Here is a 20,326-nt window from a genome sequence, read left to right on the forward strand (position 1 = left end):
GCCAACATCCTCGATCATTCGATGACCTATGTTCAAGGTCTGTCGTCAGCGGATAAGTACACTATACTCCCGATCACAGAGGTGATTCCCACCCAGCGGCCTGCTGCCGGCTAACCCGACGATCGTTTCCGGTCATTTGACACCGTTACTGTCAAGGAGTTGTCACTACGAATGACGATCAATCATGCCGAAGGTCTTCGGGAGTACAGCGTACTTATCCGCTGACGACGGACCTTGAACATAGATCGTCCAGTGATCGAGAATATTCCCCTTCGGTATCTGGCAGGACCGATCAAACTGCGCAGGTATCAACTGCACAGGTACACTCCGTGGGGGGCCACGCTTCGCCTTTTTAACAGCGCGTTGCACTTTAGCCTCGATATACTTGTCGAGAGAACCTCGGGTATACTTCGAAGAAGTACGACCGCCGCGACGGCGGCGGTATTGGCTCTTAGCCTTGCTGGCCCAGGATTTCTTACCAGTTTTGAAAGCCATTTTGTTATTCGGAAAGTTCAATAGATTTAGAATGAAAAGGGACTACCGTGCCCTTATATACTATGTCATATATAATATAACATTGGCGGAATGCCAAGAATTCCCCTATCGGGTCATCTCAGACTTCTAGTCTTTACTTAGAATATCCTTTCTTAGATACAGTTACAACTTGACCGCCTATATACAGTGACACCTCCAAAATTTGAACACCCCCTAAAGTGGGGCCCCTAATTACATAACATTCTGCCGGTCAAAAACCTCCATGAATTCATACTAGATCTAGGTCTACTAGCGTGTTCAGGGGCGGGCGGTGAGAGCGGTGAGAGGGGTGTAACTGTACTATAGGCAATACTGTCTTATTACCCGAGACTAACCCCTTCTGGCTAGCTTATACTTATCTGACTAATAGTTAGGATCTCCTTCTAACTAACTAGTTACCGACTGGTAGGTCCCTCCTATTCCTAAATTTTACCTAATCGGGGAAATACGTCGAGACTTAAGCTTAACTTTTTAGGGCAAAGTTATAGTAGAGGTGGGGCCACCTCTGTCAAAAAAGTCTGTCCAATCAGATTCAACATCGATCACTGTCTGATCGAACATCACCTTTGGTGCACCGAGGGTGCATCGTAGAAACCTTTTTATCAAGTAAAAAGCAATATATTGATACTACTTCGTATACTGTAATATCGGGCTTCGCCCCCCAGCAAAGCTGGGGCCCCCAAAGAATTCACATCAACACTAGACAGTGGATATATATATATCTACTTACTCATAGTAAACCTTCATGTCCATCGCCATGATTGCTCCAGACGCAACACTTGCCTGCAAGCCTGGCTGGAAGCCGGGTGAGTCAAACCCAACAAACAGCTCCAACGGCCGCTCATTCACCGAAGAAGAGCCGCTCGAAACTGTAAATTACTCAACTTTATTCAACTCCACGAAGAGTTCAACTTGTTGTACACGGGTGCCAACCCACCCGCCAACCTCCGGCCTTTCAGAATCGAAACCAACGGTTCTCATAAGGGAACTAGTCCCAAACGTAGTTCTGAACGTAGTTCTGAACGTGCGACCACACAGCTTACTCTTGCCGCCGTTAATCGTCGCGTACACCTTACCAACGGGTTGGGCATCACCCGTGCTGAACCGGCTGGTAAAAGCCGTAAAATCGGGACCATACCAGTCCAACCGCCCGTCGACCAAGGGACTGACAGCAAACGGTCTATCGTGGACCCCAAGGTTGCGGAACCCGTATTTCCCACATCCTGGCATTCCCATAAGCTTCTCTTTGCTCATGACATCGAAAACAATTTCGGACACAGGGCGCCCCTTCACCGGAGGGTCGGATATACCGTGCCTATCAGCATACGGTCGCTGCGAACTATTTGAAGTGCCAGCGCGCATTCCGTTCCGGAAAGCATGGACCATGAGCCGAACGCTTTCGGCGTGATTGATGGTCATTCGAATCGAGACACCCTTGACAAGAACAGTGTCAAAGGACCGGAACCGGTCATCGGGTTCCCCAGCAGGAGGCCGCTGTGTAGGAATCACCTCCGTGATCGGCAGTACTGCGTACTTGTCCGCTGTTTGCGGACCTTGAATATACGTCGTCCAACGATCGAGGACTTCGATCTGCGGGATCTGGTAATCCCGGTCGAACCGCGCAGGCGTCAACTGCAGAGGTACACTCCGCCGAGGGCCACGTTTGGCCTTTGCTATAGCGCGTTACACTTTGGTATCGACATACTTGTCGAGAGCACCCCGGGTAGACTTCGAAGAAGTGCGACCGCCGGCACGACGGCGGTATTTGGGCCTGGCCTTACCAGCCCAGGTTTTCTTCACAGCTTTATAAGCCATTTTGTTATCCAAAAGGTTTAACGAAGTTAAAACGTAAGGGACTACCGTCCCCTTATATAACTACATGGATGACATTACGTCATATTTGGCTACCGCCAAGAATAACCCCTTCGGGACTAGCGCCAATCGGCCGCCAGACTTCCAGTCAACTAACCAAAATTGCCATTTTGGTCGGCGGTCAACCCCCGACCGCCCGTTTACACTCGGCAATACCGTACCGTTACCCAGTACTAACCCCTTCGGGCAGCGCCTTCGCACACCGGCCAATGGCCGGCGGTCCCCTCCCACCCCCGTGGGCCCCTCCCGGTACCAAAATTTCCCCTAATCGGGGAAATACACTCAAGCTCAGACTTGAGTTTTTTGGGCAAAGTTATAAGAGAAGTGGGGCTACCTCAGCCAAAAAAAAAGTCTGTCTAATTAGATTCAACTTGATAAACAACTCCACTTGGTGGCTGCGAGTTCCAATCCTACCGGACACCGCCGGGTTTTGACCATCATACGTATGTTGTACAGTGACTGTTCATAAGTTTTAACACCCCACACCCCTAGATTATGTAATATTCTGCCAGTCTAAAACTCCATTGAAACTAGTATCTACTAATATGGCATACATATACCACCCCTGACTGTCAGTGATAGCCTGTACTCAGTGAAGCATTGTCTCAGAGATGCTTTAGGTGCTTTAGATCAATCACTCCCCATGGTATATGGGTGGGGCTTTAGGGGGTGTTAAAACTTATGAAGTCACTGTACAGTGTACATGATATAACAAGGTTTGCGGGCCGAACCCATGTTCTCCGTACCCGATCCGCCAAAATTATTGTTTAGGTTAACTATTTCAGTGCACATACTAAATTATTTGCATATAACAATACAATGGGTCAGACTGTCTGTGTGATACTAGGACATTCAGGCCCGAAGGATCTTCCCTGTCGTTCAGCCACCTATATCACCGGGAGAGCCACTAGATAGTCTTCAATAACAAAATATTGGGAGCGATCATCTAGCTATCCAACTATCCATTTAGTAGTTTAGAGAACTAATTCTTGTTCTTTTCATACTTTGATTAATTTCAAACCTTTTGGATATTAAGTTTACTGAAATGAAAATGTGGCATAATCACAGGTGAGAATAAATTTTTGTTCGACTTCTCCGATCTAGCCCGAGGGCTCGGAATGGAGCGGCGGTCGCCCCAGCAGGTTGGAGTAATTTATTGTTAGAGACTTGGGTGGCAAAAAGATATATTAAGAAGCATAGTCGGACACAGCTGGATCGCAAAGTCAAAGTAAGCAGAATCCGCACAGGTTATTCACATCTTTTTCGTCACTCCCAGAGCCCTCCAATGCCCTATCAAACCCCCAGGGCAATGGATGCTGCGAAGAAGGGCACCAAGCTCGCTTGCTATCCCAACAGTTTGCACGATTTCTGCAGCCACCCTCGTTGCTTCAATCTAGCTACTTGTCTCACTTACACAAACTGTCATTTATGCGGCTCGAGGAAGTATTGTATTTGGGTTTGGAGGCTTTGGGAAGTTGGAGCCGAGGATTCAGCAGCCTCTTCCTGGGCATATTTGGCTTCGGCGCTAGCAAAGGCAGCGTCCAGCTCCGTGCAAAGTTCATAGCTGGCGATACCAACAACTCCGTCATCCTTGTCCTTCAGGTAGTACCCTCCATTTTCGGGGAATAGAGAGCCGTAAGGGTGATCTTTGGCCATGTCGTGGAGGGCCTGTCTGTCGATGAGGACAATAGAGTCGCTTGGAGGCGTGGTCTCGTCGCGGGTGAGGGCTTCAACCATGGCGGTAAAAAGGCAGAGGAAGTGCATGATGGAGGTAAAAGTGAATTTCATATCGATTGAGGGGCACTTGAAGGATCCCTGTAACGATTATGTGTCTTAGTCATCTCTCTTTATGGTCTATAGGTGTATCGTGAAATCTTGAGGCATAGGTTGCCCTTGAACATACCTTATGATTGATTGAAAGGAAGTATGAGACTATGATAGCGATGGAAACATGACGTCTTCTTTATAGCACTTGGATGTGACTAGATCGGTCAACTGTCCTCCCTGCAAACAACTATATAGTCAATGATAAGTAATCATATTACGTTGAATGCTCTTTGCAAGTGTGCCCATTTTTCAGTTAAATCAAGGATTCATGCAGCCACCGCCCCAGGACGGAGGGGCGACATACATCCACGAGAGGTTTCGCCCGGTATTACGAGGCCAAGGGATTGGAAGGATCTAAGATATACCAGGGTCTTTCGAGGACAGGGTGTTCAATGGATCGTTGCTGTCTTTGTGGCTTTTGTGGTGGATCTGCGAGAATGTCCGAGACAGGCATACAATACATGTATATCCCCTGGTCAAATATCTCAATATAAACAAGCCTTGACCACCGGGAGATGCCGCCGTTCCGGATTTATACGACTATAGGAAGGACATATCCAGTCAAGTCGTCTGAAGTGGTTGATTTGAGGATTGCTAGAGTTGCTTTAGGAAACATGATACTATGACATCAATACGTACCCTTGAATATATATATATGTTAGCGCTTGGACACCACCGAAAACATATCAATTATGCCCAGCTTGGACACACCCATGGACCTATATAGACTAATGACCTCTTGGAAATGCCTGCTAGTAAAATAAATTGTTTATAATTTTGTAGTACGTAACTAGGTATCTTTAGTGAGGCTGACCAAAAAAAAAGAAAGAAAAAAAAGACAATGAGGCTGACCCGATTTGAACGGATAACCTTGCGAACTGGAGTCGCACGCGCTACCGTTGCGCCACAGCCCCTTGTTCGTGATATTTAATATAATCATTAGTATGTTAAAGGAAACATTGCTATCTAACCCTCATTCATAGCCTCATGCTACGTAGACATATACTTCGACTGAACGAATAATTCCGAAATAGATCCGGTGTAGAAGCAGTCAGCCCTTGAGGGCGATGAACCTAGTAACCGTGATAGCTTGCATCACTGTTAGCATTGGTTATCACATGGGTAGCAAGTGGCTGCGCTAATTTATAGATTGACCTCTTTGTTAGACCAATTGCAAGACTACGAGGCATCCATTTGAGGATGCTATAACAGCTTCCTATGGCTTGGCTCCGTTATTCCGTTTATCTGGGACTGGTTTCCATCTGTCTAGTCTACTCCACATGAGCTTCTTTGAATTTCATACGGAAATGCCTTGTTGTAGGGCCCCAATAGTACATAACCCCGAAAGATTTCTGGCTCGATAGGTGAATTTGAGGGATTTGGGCGATCTTCTCAAAAATGGTGAATATGCCTTTTTTTTCCTTCTCTTGCTGTTTTCCTTGTAGAATTGTATATGTGGCGCCCCTGAAGAGAGTTTCTTCAACAATATGTGATCCACTACTAGTATGCGAAAAATTCAGCTCCGGGCCCTCCGCTATACGGAGTACGGGTGGGTCTTCACTCTAAAACTAAGTGGCAAACTTAGTCAAAGTCCTGAATCCCGGCGAGATTACAAGAGTAAACCCACAAGAGCTTAGTTAGACAGCGCGTAAGCCTAAGGTCTGCAGCAGTTTAGAAGCTGCTCGGGATGATCAATTGTGGGGCTAAACTAGCGCATCCCACAGCTTATCCATTATTCTGGGATTTGGTGAATAAATAAAGCTAGAAAATATTGACCGAAGGCTGAAAAGAATAGAAGCCATACCAAACCAAAGACCATATGCCTTTAAAACATAAAAAAAAGTTGAGCGTGTCCGCCGCTATTGACCATGGACTCGATCTCACCCGGGTATAACTATAGGATGTTGTATGTCCACGTGCATATCATAAACTAGATCCCTATATCACTTACAACATATGCTCCCCTCCCCTCTCTTCTTTCTGCTTCTACCAATCGGTCTTGTATCCTATTCCAAACCTCAATTCTGATTAAGCTCCACCCTTACCAAAAGGGGAAGTGTCATCTGCCTCCGAACATCTCTGGAATTTTGTCTCGACACGAATGAAGCTGAAGAGTGCAACCCAAGTCCTTTCATGTGAAGCGCCAATACAAAGTTAGCGTCAGCATCTTATGCAAGAGCCTGCTTTTTGCAAGATATCCTCCGCATCTTGAGGGGTAACGCTAAGACAATGCCGGGGTAGAGCCCTCATGCACAACTAGTTGGATATATACGGATGCGGGATATGGAGCTAAACGTGCTTACTCTGGCTCGAGACGTATTCACAACGTATCTGTCGCAGAAGAGGCTTTCTCCGATACAAATGTCTCAATAATCAGCCTCGGATATGGATATCCATGCCCCCTAGACGGGAACAAAAAGAAACTTTGTGCGGGGTTTTGGCGCCGATCCTCCACGAGTTTGAAATTTTGTTAGGCCCCAACTTCTATTTAGATGTTGAGGGAAAAGGAAGGTAAAGAGGTGAGTCTATCGATAAGTCTATTTGCATATCGACCTGCTAAATGTGTTCACGCTTCTGTAGGTGAAAGATATCAAACCAACCTCATATCAGGGAGTCTGCAGGGCATCAGACAGACCATGTATTGCTCCGAATGGTTTATGCACGGAGTATCCCCCGTCGCCATGAACCAGGTGATGATCGTCGCACTATTCACCGGCCTCGGTAATCTATATCAATCACATTCTTAGAAGTTGTTCAAGTATATAATATGAGAATCGTCCCGCTCTATCATGTAGCATAACAGCCTTGAATCCCTTATATAGAGCAGGAAAATGGCATTGTCCCTTGCGCTCATGGTGCGCCTAGCCCTGGTTGGCCTGGTGGTATTCACTTCAATTGCCTCAGCCCTGCCGGCGCCTCAAGTCCCTCGCAGCACGGTTCAGGATCCCGACACTGATCCGTTCTACCAGCCACCTGCTGGCTTCGCATCCGAGGCGCCTGGGACAATCCTGAGCCAACGCAACATCACTGCCGCGTTCTTTGGCCTCGTCCCGGTTGACGTGGAAGCCTACCAGCTGCTTTACCGCACGACTGCAATCAATGGCTCGGCTATTGCAACAGTTACCACGGTGTTTAAGCCGAAGGACGCTAAGCTTGATCGTTTCGTTTCCTTCGCCACGGCCTACGATAGCTCTGCGACGAAATGTCAGCCTAGCTACACCTACCAGCTTGGTTCACCACAGGACAGTTTGATTGCTTCAGTCGAGCTATTGATCATTGATATCTACCTTGCTCTTGGTTACACCGTCGCTTCTCCCGACTATGAGGGACCCGAGGCTGCCTTTGGACCTGGTCGCCTCGCAGGTATGGGTGTATTGGATGGTATCCGTGCCGCGAAGAGCTTCAAGACGTTGAGTCTTACTGATGACCCTATGGTTGTCGGCATAGGCTATTCAGGTGGTGCCATTGCTACCGGATGGGCAGCCTCTCTGCAACCCCTCTACGCATCAGAGCTGAACATCAAGGGCTGGGCGCAGGGTGGAACTCCCGCGAACGTCACTGGCACAATGTATCAGCTTGACAACACAGCCTTCAGTGGCTTACTCCCCCCAGCTATTGCTGGTCTCATAAAGCCAAGCGCCTACGGTGCTTCGCTGGGCCCTTTCATCAGCGAGATCATAACGGCTGAAGGCCAACAGATACTCGACGCCGCAGTTTCCGAATGCGCCACTGCGGATATCGCGGCGTTCTTCGAGCGGTCAATCTTCGACACTAGCTTCCAAACTCTAGGCGAAAATTTTATCTTCGACCCGATCGCCCAGTCGGTGCTAAAGCAGAACACCATGGCTGCCAACGAGGACGAGACCCCGGCGGCGCCAACCTTTGTGTACCACGCCACAGACGACGAAGTCATTCCTTATGCCGATGCCAAGACTATGGTCAATTCCTGGTGTAACTGGAGTGCAAACGTCAAGTTTACTACTTATGCCAGCGGTGGTCATGGAAGATGTCAAAGTACTCAGATATAAAGGATCCATCCGCTGCCCATACCTGGCTGTCTGTAGCCTGCAAGTAGAACATCTTGATATCACGCCTTGTAAGTCGTGATCAAGCGCTTATCGGTTCCAGGGGACCTTGCCCCGGGTACGGCGATCCTTGCGACCGTGCATGAGAACCCGGCTTGTCCAACAGCCTGTTTCTAGGTAAAAGGGAGTTATACAAGTGAAAGGAGAACAGGAGCCTAGTTTATCAAGAAGATAGGCAGCAAACCCCCCGTGTTTGCATCATCTGTGTGGCGTTCTAGGCTGACTAGGACACTCGAGACCTGTCGAGTCACCGGATGTGCGTCACAGACGAACTATCTTCATTATCACACCCCTTCTCTCTCTCTTTCTCCGCATCCACCTGATTTCTCATTCTTTTCTTACGGACTTTATCATATTTCTCTCGCTTCTCTACACCCCTCACGGTGATTTTATCCAACTGCATTTGCCCGTGCGGAGAAGCTCTAGACCTGCCCCGAAGGTCCCAGGCCGGAGTCAACCCCAGACCACATGCTAGGCGCCCATTGTCTCATTGTGAATCATTTAGCGTCTCAGATCCAGGAACATCCTTAGAAGATTATCATTCTCTTCTCTGTTAGCATGGCCCTCAGTCTTGGATCCATCGCTGCCCGATTGCGTTCCTGATAACAGATTCCGGCGGTGATAACACTCATATCCAGCACTCTCCGGTAATGCCGTTCTTACCTCTTGTTCGCATGCATGTCGATGGTCGCTAACCACGGTGTCGCAACTAGAAGCCCACTATGCATCAACATCCCCGATCATCGGCAGTGCCGTCTCCGCCGCCAAACCTTCCACCCAGACCGACAGCTCGGGACGTCCGCAGAGAACAGGAAACCTCCCCGAGCTCCCCAACGGTCGATATGGGGTCTAATTATGCCAGGGGGCTGGGGATAGAGCCGGGACCTCAACCGTCCGAGCAGGGGAGGAATGCGGCATTGGGCAAGGAGGCCTTGACCCGGCTAAACCAGATAATATCGGTATCGTCATTCAGATCGCCCCTCTCATGGCTTATCAGGATAGCTAATTGACGGCTAATCTCCTTTTCAACAGAACTATCACACAAAAGCCGCTTTGATTATCCTACATTCACGAGTTGCACTGCCTCCCTCCTTTAACAAGGGCTCCGATTCTCCTAGAGTCAACCGCTGGGTATGTTTCCAAGCTATGGTCGGATTCGCGATGCTTTTTGGGATATTGAGGCACATGAAAGTGGCAGGCGCTAACTCTGTCTGTTTCCCTCCAGTTCAACGTCGAGTTAGATGATACAGATGTCCTTCGGGAACCCCTGCGACCTTGGAGAACATGCGATGCAACGGACAACCGACCACCACCTCTCGTTATCGAAACATACTTAGACACAAAGGGCCTCACAAATAATCAAAGTCTGGTGATTATTGACGAGAATGGGAAGCGTTGGGATGTGCGTGAGTCGCTTGCGGCGCTTCAGGGTGCCCGTGCAAAGCCATACCAATCGGAAAATGACGAGATTATCTTGGAGCGGTGGAGAATCGAATTGGGAGAGTGCTCCAGCAGGCCTCCGGCAGATTTGGGCTCTATCTTGCCGACTGTGTATAAGAAAAGCATTGTGCTCTTCCGTTCCTTGTTCACCTACTCCAAGTTCTTGCCTGCATGGAGATTCTCTAGACGCAACAAAAAGTTGCGACAGAGTCCGGCCCTCCAGATCAAGTATCGTGTGGTAGATGGGAGCGCTGCTCGTGATAACCTCCCACTGGATCATTTGACAGCCCCGTTGAGCGAGGGAAGCGAAAAAGTGGTGGACACGTACGGATTTGGGGTCACGGAGTCGCCCGCAGGTCCCTTCTCAGTTCAAGTCACGTATCGGACGAACTGCGATTTCCGTGTTGACGACTCAGAAGCGCTACTGAGCTCGCGGTTCATGGGTGCTGACGACGAGATCTTTCGTCCGTCGTTGCCTTCAGATGATGTCAACCGCCCAAATCCCGAAGTCGGTTCTGTGCCAGTGGAGAGAAGGGCCGTTGAGAGCCCAGATTGCACACGTGCATACGGCAGTCTCTCCACCTTTCATCAGGTTGGCCCAACAACAGGTGCAAGTCCTATATCAGCACTCCGTGCAATGAGAGATTCGGGCGCGGGGTCTCCTTCACCAACAGAGTCACCTAAGAGACTCCTCCCTTCTGCCAAAGTCCTTCCTTCAGGACGTGCTGCGCAGATTGCTGGTGAAAGTGGAGGGTCAAGTTTCCCACGTCGTCCCTCCGTCTCATTCCAACCCTTCAAAGCTCCCCCTCTGTCTGCTTCCCCGGCTTTAGCAGATTCTCCCCTGGGAATGTCTCCCCGCAACACGTCACGCATCCCCACAGGTACATCTGCCGATTCCCGCGTCATGCCGCCCCTTTCTTCCGCCGCTTCAGCGCGCAGACCTATAACCATCGCATCTGAACAAGCTATATCATCCTCTAATTCCGCATCCCCCAAACCTGCTCCCATATCCCGTTACAGCAGCTCCTTTAGCCACCGACGAGGCCGCCTTTCCGTAGGGACAAACAGACTGGAAGACGACAACTCCAGTGGCCGAGCGAGTGCGACATCATCTAATGCACAGCCCGGGTCCGGCCTACTTACGGAAGCTACGGGCACGAGTGCGGAGTCTATTCACGCAGATGACGAGAATATCTCCGACTTTTTGAAGATGCTTGATTCGAAAAAGGATCTGATGAATTCATCCACTGCATCTCTTCAACCTGGTCCTAGGCAGGCCAACCCCACCGCAGTAGCTCTTGCTCGCTTCCGCGGTATGCGAGATTCAAATGCCGCTTTGTCCGACTCAATGTCACAGTCTATGCACATGCATCGCTCTTCTCTTTCTTCGAGCAAGCAATTGTCAGGGGTCCCACCGATGGTTGCGGGCACCTCCGTCTCCACAGCTTCTTCTCCAGGGAAACCCATATCCCCCCACACTCCCCACACTCCTGCTATACGATCTCGTCTAAGCTCGAACAGCGTTGCTGATGACATTGAAACCGACCACCGTGCAAGAATCCCTCGCTCACACCACGACCCGCCCCTCGAAGAACATTCCAGCACAGAAAATACGCGAGGAGCTTCTTCTACTGCAGGTGCTATTGATATTCCAACATCGCCGCGGATTTTCGACCCTGCCTACCGCCGCTCGAGCTCCGCAGCCGTGCGCCGGCCAGTCGTTACCAGCGACGATGATGAAATATTCCCATTCGGCATGCGCAGCCTCAGTCTGGGGGCCGATGAGCCCTCTCACGCCACCCTAGCTGCCGCCCAACAGCACGCTGAGTCCCTGAAGAGCCAACAATCACCGGCCGAGGGTCGAAGCGGTCCATCCCGCTCTGCAGCGGGTCCGTATCGGGACAGTGCATCCCTCCGCGGACAGATGTCTGGACCAACCAGCGCCTCAGCCTCGTCCAACCCCCATGTCTACCAACCCCGGTTCGCCAGCTCCCGCGGCCGCGGCTACTCGGGCGGACATTCCGTCAGCTCAGCATCCAGCAGCCTTGCCCGGGGTGCCAATCCCGCCCCGCATCTGGCGGAGCGCGACCAGGACCGTGATGGAAATGCCAGCGGAAGCACCAGCGGCAACTCCACGTTAGAGATCCGTCGTGGTTCTGGGCAGCGGCCAGGCGCGGTTCGGACGCTTTCCGGACAAGCGCCCGAAGACGATGAGCCGCTGCTCTTCGCGATGAGCGACTTCGGTGTCTCGCGGCGCAGCCTTGATGAAGTTCGGCACGGGAACCACGGTGGAGCTGAATCGGCTGCTGGGTCCCGGCGCGGAAGTGGCAGACGGGGAGCAGGGCTCCCGGGCTTCCATGTTTGGTCTTGAAGTATGAGTATACATTGGCATTCTAATGATGCTTTATTTTGGTTTTCTGTTCTATCTTAACCTCCTAGGTCTCTTACTCTTCCCCACCTCCTCTCAACATCATCTTATACAGGCAATTGGGCCTCCATTCAATTTTTGACGTTTGATTTCCTTTTAAACCATTTCCTACTTGCGCGATTGGCTGATTTCATAGATTGAATACTCCAATCACAGATTGATTACTGCGATGTGCATAGAGATTGGGTCTCGTTATTGTTCGGTTTTGTTTCGGGCGTTTTTTTTCTTGTTTATTTGTCGTTTTTCTTCTACTTCTTCTTTCTTCTCTGACTCCTATTTTTGCTTTCACTTCACTTCGCTTCTGAAGTTCCGGGATTGCTTTGCTTATTTGACATATCCCCTCTCTACATGATTGATACGACTTGATGGTTTCTTGGGGGGCCGCTTTTTCTCCTTACGACTATATGATTCTTGATCTATTTGATGATGTTGGTGGTTTTTACTTGGTAGAGTTATATTATCTATTAAAAAAAAATTGAAACACTTTGGATTCGTGCAAGAGAGAAATGATTGTGACTACAACGGCAAAATATCACAGGGAACGACTAAGCACTTTCAGGGGGCTACATACTTATTCTTTGCGATATATCCGAGCCCGCCGTATTTCAGAGCAGGCTTGGATATCCATCTTTCCGATGCTACGCATGCTAGTGGAGAAACCGACTGCTCTTTGACACCGTCAAATTTAGTACGAAGTAGGTGGCCGAGAAATGGCTTAACTACTTCCACACTCCATTCGGGTTGGTTCTACTATTTAAACCATTCTCTACAAAGGGTTAAGTTTATGCCAGATCCTAGTTATAGGAAGCCCTAGGAAAAATCCGGCACGTATAGTTGCAAATGGATTGCTATATGTAAATGCACCCAAGCTCTGACATCACATTGTAAGCTCGTACCTTCCGTATAAACCATCGCCTCCCTGTACGTAGGTAGTCTGTGGAATGCCCTATTTGCCTATTTAATACGCGTCACAGCTATATAAGCAGCTCCATTACTTGTTTGTAGAGAATCAACTCTTCTTCTCTTTCCCTCCTTGGCTCTCTGAGCGTCTTAACATAGTTAAGAACAATCATTCGCATATCAACAAAATGTTTGATAGAACCATTTATTGCTCTTTCTTGCTTTTGGCTCTGTCCAGTAAGTTTGACCTCAGCTTGATCCTATTTTGACCTTATTTTGACCTTATTTTGACCTCTCTTTTAGCTGCAATGGTGATTCGAGAGGAGGGGGTCGAGTCCCCAGTGGCGAAACTCGTCCGCCTGGCTGAAGAGAAGAGAAGGGTGGTCGAGTGATGAACAACGTGGTCAGCAATCTCATCTGGATGATTGTTGTCTGCACTGCGGCCCTATAGCGCATTGAATTTCTTTTACTGGGCATTGCGGAGATTGTTCGACCAGTATGTCGCTGTGTCCCATGCACATAATCTTGCCCGCATCGACTTGTGAAGTTATTCTCACTTCCTCGATATCACCCGACATCCAGCTCACCAGATTCCTATTCAGTCGGCCCTCACTAGAGTATCAGCCCGCTGCAATCTCACATCGGTAGCGCACGTCTGAATGTTTTGTGTGAGGTATACGACTGTAGCCCTCGGCTGGCTCAGCCTTATGCTGAGTCAGCATCCCCTAGATAACGTAATTCACATGCGAGCCGCCACCACAAGCGACCCGCCATCTCCAAAACACATAGTAAACACCATATTTGACAACCTGTGTATCTCAACAACAATGTTATACCCTGATCTAATTATTCTTAGATAGCGATCGATAAGGATCTTAAGCTCAGCATCTTAATATTAAGGTAATCAAACCTCTACTTTATTATGGTTTCGAAAATTACATTGCCTTGAGCTTGAAATATCTTGAAATATGTATATCACGACCACAAAGTCATAAAACTTATCTAAACTTAGTAAAGCGGCTAGATATCACCTAAGAAGTATCGAGCTATAAGAAAGACCTCTTATAGACCACCGTTGTTGAGATATCAGGTTGTAATTTATCACATTTACTATGTGTTTTGGAGATGGCGGGTCGCTTGTGGTGGCGGCTCGCATGTGAATTACGTTAACTAGTTAGCTCCCGGCAACCGGCAGAGAATACATGATGATTATCTTCCCCTAGCTTTCAGTCTGACAACGACTAATACATACATACCTAGGTCAGCCCGTTAACAATATGAGGGATAACAAGGCCGTGTATGATATCTTATCTATATATACGCTCAGAGCTGGTGACCGACGCAGACCAAGCTTTTAATCGGCATAGACGTCCTTGGCCCTGAAGGGATCACCCTTGACTTTCACCATAAGAAAGCTACAATAGCTTCTTGCCAAAACATGGAGTTTCCTATTTCCATCCAGTCCAAATCAGATTATCTGACGCTGACAGAAGAGACCCTGATCCTCTGTCAAAGAGGAACTCACTACCACAGCGCAATATCATCTTTGAATGGACAGACAATCATCTCATCCAACGAGTCCCTCGAAACAGCTGCAGCGGGAAGACATCTGGCAGCTAGCTGCTCAGCATGGTGCTCGGGCAGATATTGCCCATCTGATACTGCACACTTCAGCAAGGTGCGGTAGGAGCTCTATGGGACTGTGATTACCGATTCGGGCGCGCCTTCCCCTACAGAAGCGGAGTCCAGGAGACCCCCGGAGCCCGCCGTTGAAGGATCGCCGATACGGATTTTCTCGAGAGGATTGACCTTGTTCATACAAATAAACCATCACCTTCTGGGTTTCTTTTCATTTTAAACCATGATCTGCTCGCTGGCAAGTGACGTCGGCGTCGGGAGCGATGTTGATGACGAAGTAGGTAATAGGACTTGCGAGTCCACTCAAAATATTACATTCTCGGGAGTTGACTGAGCGTGTTCGCTGGTAAGGTCAAAAAGGTGAGGTCTCATGTTAGTTTGAACGCACACTTCATACCTTGTATTAGCCTGTGCTAAGTAGAGGCTCACTTAAATCATATGTAGCTGAGAGATATGAAAAGGAAAAACAAGTGACTTCGTTACGGATCATGGGCATTCCATGGAGACATCTAAATACATTGAACATCCAATTTTTTTACCCTGCTAGTATACCTCAACTTAACACGCTTATGCGATGTAGGTCGAGGCCGACACGTCACCACCACGGCCGGTCCAGTTAACGTGGATATCCTTGCCCTCGGGGAAGGTCTCGTTGGCATCCTCGGGCTTGATGCGGAAAGTGTGGGCACCGAAGTAGTCACGCTGGGCCTGGAGCAGGTTGGCGGGCAAGTTCTTGGAGCGGTAACCGTCGTAAAAGGCGAGCGCAGTGGAGAAGGCCGGAGCGGGGATACCCCACAAAGCGGTCTTGCTGATCACGTGACGCCAGCCAGTCTGGGCGTTGTTAATGGCCTTGTTGAAGAAGTCGTCGAACAGCAGGTTCTCAAGGTCGGGGTTGCTGCGGTAGGCCTTGGTAATATCCTTAAGGAAGACGGAGCGGATGATGCAGCCACCGCGCCACATGAGGGCAATGGAAGGCTTGTTCAGCTTCCACTTGTACTCCTTGGCAGCCTATATTGGGGACGAGGGTTAGAAAACTGACTATCAGTAGCGGATAAAAAAGACTTACGTTCTGGATGAGCATGAAGCCCTGGGCGTAGGAGATAATCTTGGAAGCGTACAGGGCCTGCTCAAGGTCGTCGATGAAAGCCTGCTTGTCACCCTCGAACTTGGGTGTAGGACCGCTCAGGATGGTGCTGGCACGGCCACGCTCGTCCTTGAGAGCACTAAGGCAGCGGGAGAAGACGGCCTCACCGATCAGGGTAACGGGCATGCCGAGGTCCAGAGCGTTGATGGCGGTCCACTTGCCGGTACCCTTCTGGCCAGCCTTGTCGAGGATCTTGTCAACGAGGGGAGTGCCATCGTTGTCGTTGTAGTAGAGGATATCACGGGTGATCTCGACCAGGAAAGAGTCGAGAACACCGCTGTTCCACTTGGCGAAAACATCACCAATCTCCTTGGAGGAGAGACCGACACCGCGCTTCAGGATATCGTAGGCCTAGATGACGTCAGTGATTGCTCGAGAATATCTTGCAGCTTGAAGGTAGCCTTACCTCGCAGATCAGCTGCATATCACCGTACTCAATACCGTTGTGGACCATCTTAACGTAGTGACCGGAACCCTCGTCACCGACCCAGTCGCAGCAGGCCTCGCCGTCGCTCTTGGCAGCGATGCTCTGGAAAATGTCCTTAATGTGGGGCCAAGCGGCCTCGTTACCACCGGGCATGAGAGAGGGTCCGTAACGGGCACCCTCCTCACCACCGGAGACACCGCTGCCGACGAAGCTGATGCCCTTGCCGTTGAGGTATTGAGTGCGGCGGTTGCTGTCGGGGAAGTGGGAGTTACCACCGTCAATGATGATATCACCCTTCTCGAGGAAAGGCAAAAGGGCCTCGATGAAGTCATCGACGGGCTTGCCAGCCATGACGAGGAGCATGATACGGCGGGGGCGCTTGAGCTTGGCGCAGAACTCTTTGATGGAGTGAGCACCAATGATGGACTTGCCTGTTTTGTAGTGAGCATTTTTTGCAACGGCCATTGCAACCTGTTATTCTCTATATCGCTTACCCTTAGCCTCGTTCGCCAAGAAGTGGTCAACCTTGGAGACGGTGCGGTTGAAAGCGCAGACGGTGAAGCCGTGATCAGCAACGTTCAGGATGAGGTTCTGGCCCATAACGGCCAGACCGATGAGGCCGAAGTCAGCACTAGGAGCAAAGTGCGCCGGAGCACCGACATTGATGCCGGCGAGACGGGCGCTATCGTCAGCGAACAATGTCTCTTGTCAACAGATGGGTAAAAAAATGACAACAGGAGCAAAAGAGAAAGGAAAGCCGTGCTCTTCTGAAAAAAAGATCAGATTCGCAGTAGCTCCATTGGTATCATCTTGCGCGAGCACCTATAGGGATTGGGTTTTCCAGATAGAGCTGTTGCATGATGTCTGAGCAGCATTGAAGATCCATGCGCTCTGTTATCCGTCGGGAGGTGTAACCGCTGGGCTGGAATTGGTGAAATGGGGAGGAAAGACAGATGACTTACACAGCTTGGTCAGCCATGACGATTATATGTGAGATATGATATTGATTAAAAAAAACGGTGAATCTAGAGAAGAGAGGAAGATGAAGAGAGAGAGGAGGGGAAGAAGAAGAAGTAGCTCGGCTGACGGAGCAAGTCTTCCGTCATCCTGTGGGACATACCGGGGGTACCGTGTACCAGCGTGGTTCTTACTGTCTCCGGTGTAGCGCCAAGTACTAAGTACAGGAGCAGAGTCGTCCGGTGTCAACCCACTCGGGTTCTGCGACAATTTGGAAAGCATTATCCGACCCGGTTTCAATTCCCTATATGCTACGTACATCCTCTGTTGGATTTCCGGTTTACACAGCTCTATAGTACATGGCATTGTAGCTTTTACTCTGCAAGAGCGGGGCATGGAGGGGTAGCTTTGAACTGAAGAATGTTATATAACATAGTAATGTGTATAGTAGGGTATCAGGCAGATGATGAAGTAGCAGGAACTCAGCCGAATCCCCATGTCACTCACCTAAACCATCCACACCTCACATCCCACCCTTTTCCACGCATCGGTGAACTGTTCTGGTTGCGACGGAGAAATCACTTGCCGATGAGTTCATAACCGGCTGCGCATGGGCTAGGCCGCTTTGGGACTAGAGTGGGGGTTACAGCGCCCGCAACGGCAATGACTCAGCACGAGGGCTGCTGGGGCTTATGTCATGGCTGAGTCAGGAAAGCTTGGTTGAATCATGTGACACAGCCATCGCAGACGGCCTGGCCAGCGCATAGACAGAGAAGTCATTTCTCATCTCTCGGATTTTTCATTAAGCGTTGCCATCCCGCCTAATATTTGACGACGCGCATTTCTATAGTCCTTCAGGCCACTTACAGTGATTATAAACCGCGGAACCTTTCACCTCTTGCAAGTGCTCATCTTTCGGGTGCCTATCTCAAGCGTGACGGTCAGTCAGGCCCTGAAGGTACGTTGCAGTTGCTACTTCGCATCTAGCATTCTCGTCTCTCAATCTCTCGCATCTCATTTCTCTCTCCCCCCTATTTGAATATCCCATTCATCATGTCCCTTCCGCCTCCTCCAGGTCTCAAACAGACTCCCTCGTCACTTCCGCCCCGCCCACCTCCATCCTCCAATGCCGCGCAACCTCCCACCGCCAATCCTGCAGGCTATGGTGGTAGACCTCGACCAACGGGCTACAACGCCTTTACGGCGTTTCAGCCGCGCGCGGTAGCCTCCAGTCAACCGCGTCGCGCCAACAACTACCCGGTCGCGAATCCGCCAGTCTCTGCTGGATACGCAACCCCCGTCAACACCTACGTCAATCAATATCAACAACCTCAGACATACCAAAGTGGGCCTTCCTACTATGGACAACCTCAATACGCTGAAAACACATACGGCCCGACCGTCCCACATATTACGAACCCGTTCGGATCTACGCCCAACACAGGGTTTTCACAGGGCGGCAACGCCCCCGGATTTGACGCAGAGACTGAAGCTCAAATCGCGCAGTGGCAGAGCGCCTACAATAGGCCCACCGATGACCCCAAGAACCAAGGCAACCAGCAGGGTTCAGGCGTGAACACGGGAGCCGGAACCCCAACCCTCGGCGCTGGCACTCCTGCCCAGCAGGCCGAGTCACAAAAAACAGTTATTCGCTCTGGTGGTGGTCAAACATGGACCGACTCGACCCTATTGGAGTGGGACCCGGCACATTTCCGACTTTTTGTGGGTAACCTCGCAGGTGAAGTGACGGATGAGTCCCTACTGAAGGCATTCGCATCCTACACATCGGTCCAGAAAGCCCGTGTCGTCCGAGAGAAACGAACCCAGAAGAGCTTAGGCTATGGGTTTGTCAGTTTCAGTGGAAGTGACGACTACTTCAAAGCGGCACGAGAAATGCACGGAAAGTACATTGGTTCGCACCCAATCCTACTGCGCCGAGCCGTAACCGAGGTTCGCCCAACTTCGGCCCCCAAGCATGGAAAGCATGGAAAGAAACAAGGCAAGGGCAAGGGTCCTAAGGGAGACAACGCCGGTGGCGCAGGTGGAAAAGTGAAGCAGGACGGTATCAAAAAGCCAGCCAAAACGAAGGGAGGATTGAAGATTCTGGGTTAATTATATGGATACGCCGTTTACGTGAAGAACGATAGTACATTTTCATGGCAAGACTTACGATCCTTTCTTGTTGCCATATGTACTATTACTGAAAAAAATCCGAAATATCAAATCAATTTCGTGCTCGAGTAAAGGGGGCTGAGTCACGTGAATATATTTGTGGCCTTGGCCCTAGACTTGCCATTCTCATCTTATTGCGCTGGACTTGTCCTCCCAAGGTACTAGGGATATCTCATTGAGAACCTGAACAGAGTGCTTTTCTCAATTATTTCTAGCCTGCGCATAATATCCACACAATATACGGATTATCTTGGGTACCTAACCACAGTATGTGGTTAGTACATTGACATTGAGTTCCCCAGCCCCTCTAAAAGCACATGGCTGGGGAAAAAAAAAGCCCTGTTTAAAACCAATTCACATTCCAGCTGACCCCATCTTCTCCATATCTCCTTTCTCACATTCTTCTGATCTATAATTTTCCATTTTCCTCCGTTGTGTGTTGCAAGAACCAGCCGGACGAGGCTGTATACTTCCGTATACAAATCCCACCCAACGCATTGCTGCCCACCTGTACACGGCCTACCACCTTGAACTCCACGTCTTGTTTTATTTTTACCTATCCTCCTACTGGATTGACAAGCAACGATCGAAGCTCTCTACACATCTCGCCAAATAATATACCTCTCTACCACCCAAGATGGTCCAGCGCAACATCACCATCGCGATTATCATCATCATACTCTTCCTCCTCCTCGCAATCGCTGGATTCGCCATCTGGGCTGTACAAAGCCACGTCTCCTTCTTCTCCAAGAAGAAGGAGACCGATGCAGAGAGTGCGGATGGGTGATAAAGCAGGGTAGCATGCAGCAGCATGCAGCAGCAAGCACTACAACATATACACCCTTGACGCTCGGCCTCGGGCCTCTCTTGGTCTCGCTTTTACAGGCATTAATTGCCTCTTT

General features: G+C 49.7%; 9 protein-coding genes across 9 annotated transcripts; 4 read left to right on the forward strand and 5 right to left on the reverse strand.

Moving 5' to 3' along the window:
- Positions 1 to 165: 165 nt before the first annotated feature.
- N7518_004704 (uncharacterized protein) lies at positions 166 to 495 on the reverse strand (the record flags this gene model as incomplete). The annotated part of the gene is made up of 1 exon (XM_057185631.1): positions 166 to 495. One exon carries the CDS (start codon positions 493 to 495, stop codon positions 166 to 168), a length of 330 nt encoding a protein of 109 aa, XP_057042401.1.
- Positions 496 to 1,260: 765 nt separating this feature from the next.
- Positions 1,261 to 2,349, reverse strand: N7518_004705 (uncharacterized protein; the record flags this gene model as incomplete). Its single annotated transcript, XM_057185632.1, has 3 exons — positions 1,261 to 1,403; positions 1,578 to 2,207; positions 2,316 to 2,349. 3 exons carry the CDS (start codon positions 2,347 to 2,349, stop codon positions 1,261 to 1,263), a joined length of 807 nt encoding a protein of 268 aa, XP_057042402.1.
- Positions 2,350 to 3,828: 1,479 nt separating this feature from the next.
- On the reverse strand, positions 3,829 to 4,194 carry N7518_004706 (uncharacterized protein; the record flags this gene model as incomplete). Its single annotated transcript, XM_057185633.1, has 1 exon — positions 3,829 to 4,194. One exon carries the CDS (start codon positions 4,192 to 4,194, stop codon positions 3,829 to 3,831), a length of 366 nt encoding a protein of 121 aa, XP_057042403.1.
- A 2,870-nt stretch (positions 4,195 to 7,064) lies between these two features.
- N7518_004707 (uncharacterized protein) lies at positions 7,065 to 8,261 on the forward strand (the record flags this gene model as incomplete). The annotated part of the gene is made up of 1 exon (XM_057185634.1): positions 7,065 to 8,261. The coding sequence occupies one exon, from the start codon at positions 7,065 to 7,067 to the stop codon at positions 8,259 to 8,261; it is 1,197 nt and encodes a 398-aa protein (XP_057042404.1).
- A 779-nt stretch (positions 8,262 to 9,040) lies between these two features.
- N7518_004708 (uncharacterized protein) lies at positions 9,041 to 12,129 on the forward strand (the record flags this gene model as incomplete). The annotated part of the gene is made up of 3 exons (XM_057185635.1): positions 9,041 to 9,277; positions 9,351 to 9,449; positions 9,544 to 12,129. The coding sequence occupies 3 exons, from the start codon at positions 9,041 to 9,043 to the stop codon at positions 12,127 to 12,129; spliced, it is 2,922 nt and encodes a 973-aa protein (XP_057042405.1).
- A 2,481-nt stretch (positions 12,130 to 14,610) lies between these two features.
- On the reverse strand, positions 14,611 to 14,904 carry N7518_004709 (uncharacterized protein; the record flags this gene model as incomplete). The annotated part of the gene is given in 2 exon segments (XM_057185636.1): positions 14,611 to 14,778; positions 14,797 to 14,904. The coding sequence occupies 2 exon segments, from the start codon at positions 14,902 to 14,904 to the stop codon at positions 14,611 to 14,613; spliced, it is 276 nt and encodes a 91-aa protein (XP_057042406.1).
- Positions 14,905 to 15,291: 387 nt separating this feature from the next.
- On the reverse strand, positions 15,292 to 17,274 carry N7518_004710 (NADP(+)-dependent, decarboxylating phosphogluconate dehydrogenase; the record flags this gene model as incomplete). The annotated part of the gene is made up of 5 exons (XM_057185637.1): positions 15,292 to 15,732; positions 15,791 to 16,219; positions 16,275 to 16,726; positions 16,790 to 16,977; positions 17,258 to 17,274. The coding sequence occupies 5 exons, from the start codon at positions 17,272 to 17,274 to the stop codon at positions 15,292 to 15,294; spliced, it is 1,527 nt and encodes a 508-aa protein (XP_057042407.1).
- A 1,031-nt stretch (positions 17,275 to 18,305) lies between these two features.
- Positions 18,306 to 19,364, forward strand: N7518_004711 (RNP domain protein; the record flags this gene model as incomplete). Its single annotated transcript, XM_057185638.1, has 1 exon — positions 18,306 to 19,364. The coding sequence occupies one exon, from the start codon at positions 18,306 to 18,308 to the stop codon at positions 19,362 to 19,364; it is 1,059 nt and encodes a 352-aa protein (XP_057042408.1).
- Positions 19,365 to 20,061: 697 nt separating this feature from the next.
- Positions 20,062 to 20,271, forward strand: N7518_004712 (uncharacterized protein; the record flags this gene model as incomplete). Its single annotated transcript, XM_057185639.1, has 2 exons — positions 20,062 to 20,207; positions 20,232 to 20,271. The coding sequence occupies 2 exons, from the start codon at positions 20,062 to 20,064 to the stop codon at positions 20,269 to 20,271; spliced, it is 186 nt and encodes a 61-aa protein (XP_057042409.1).
- Positions 20,272 to 20,326: the final 55 nt, after the last annotated feature.

The sequence above is a fragment of the Penicillium psychrosexuale genome (assembly GCF_028828465.1).
Source record: "Penicillium psychrosexuale strain IBT 29551 chromosome Unknown utg000003l, whole genome shotgun sequence".
NCBI classification, from domain to species: Eukaryota; Fungi; Ascomycota; class Eurotiomycetes; order Eurotiales; family Aspergillaceae; genus Penicillium; species Penicillium psychrosexuale.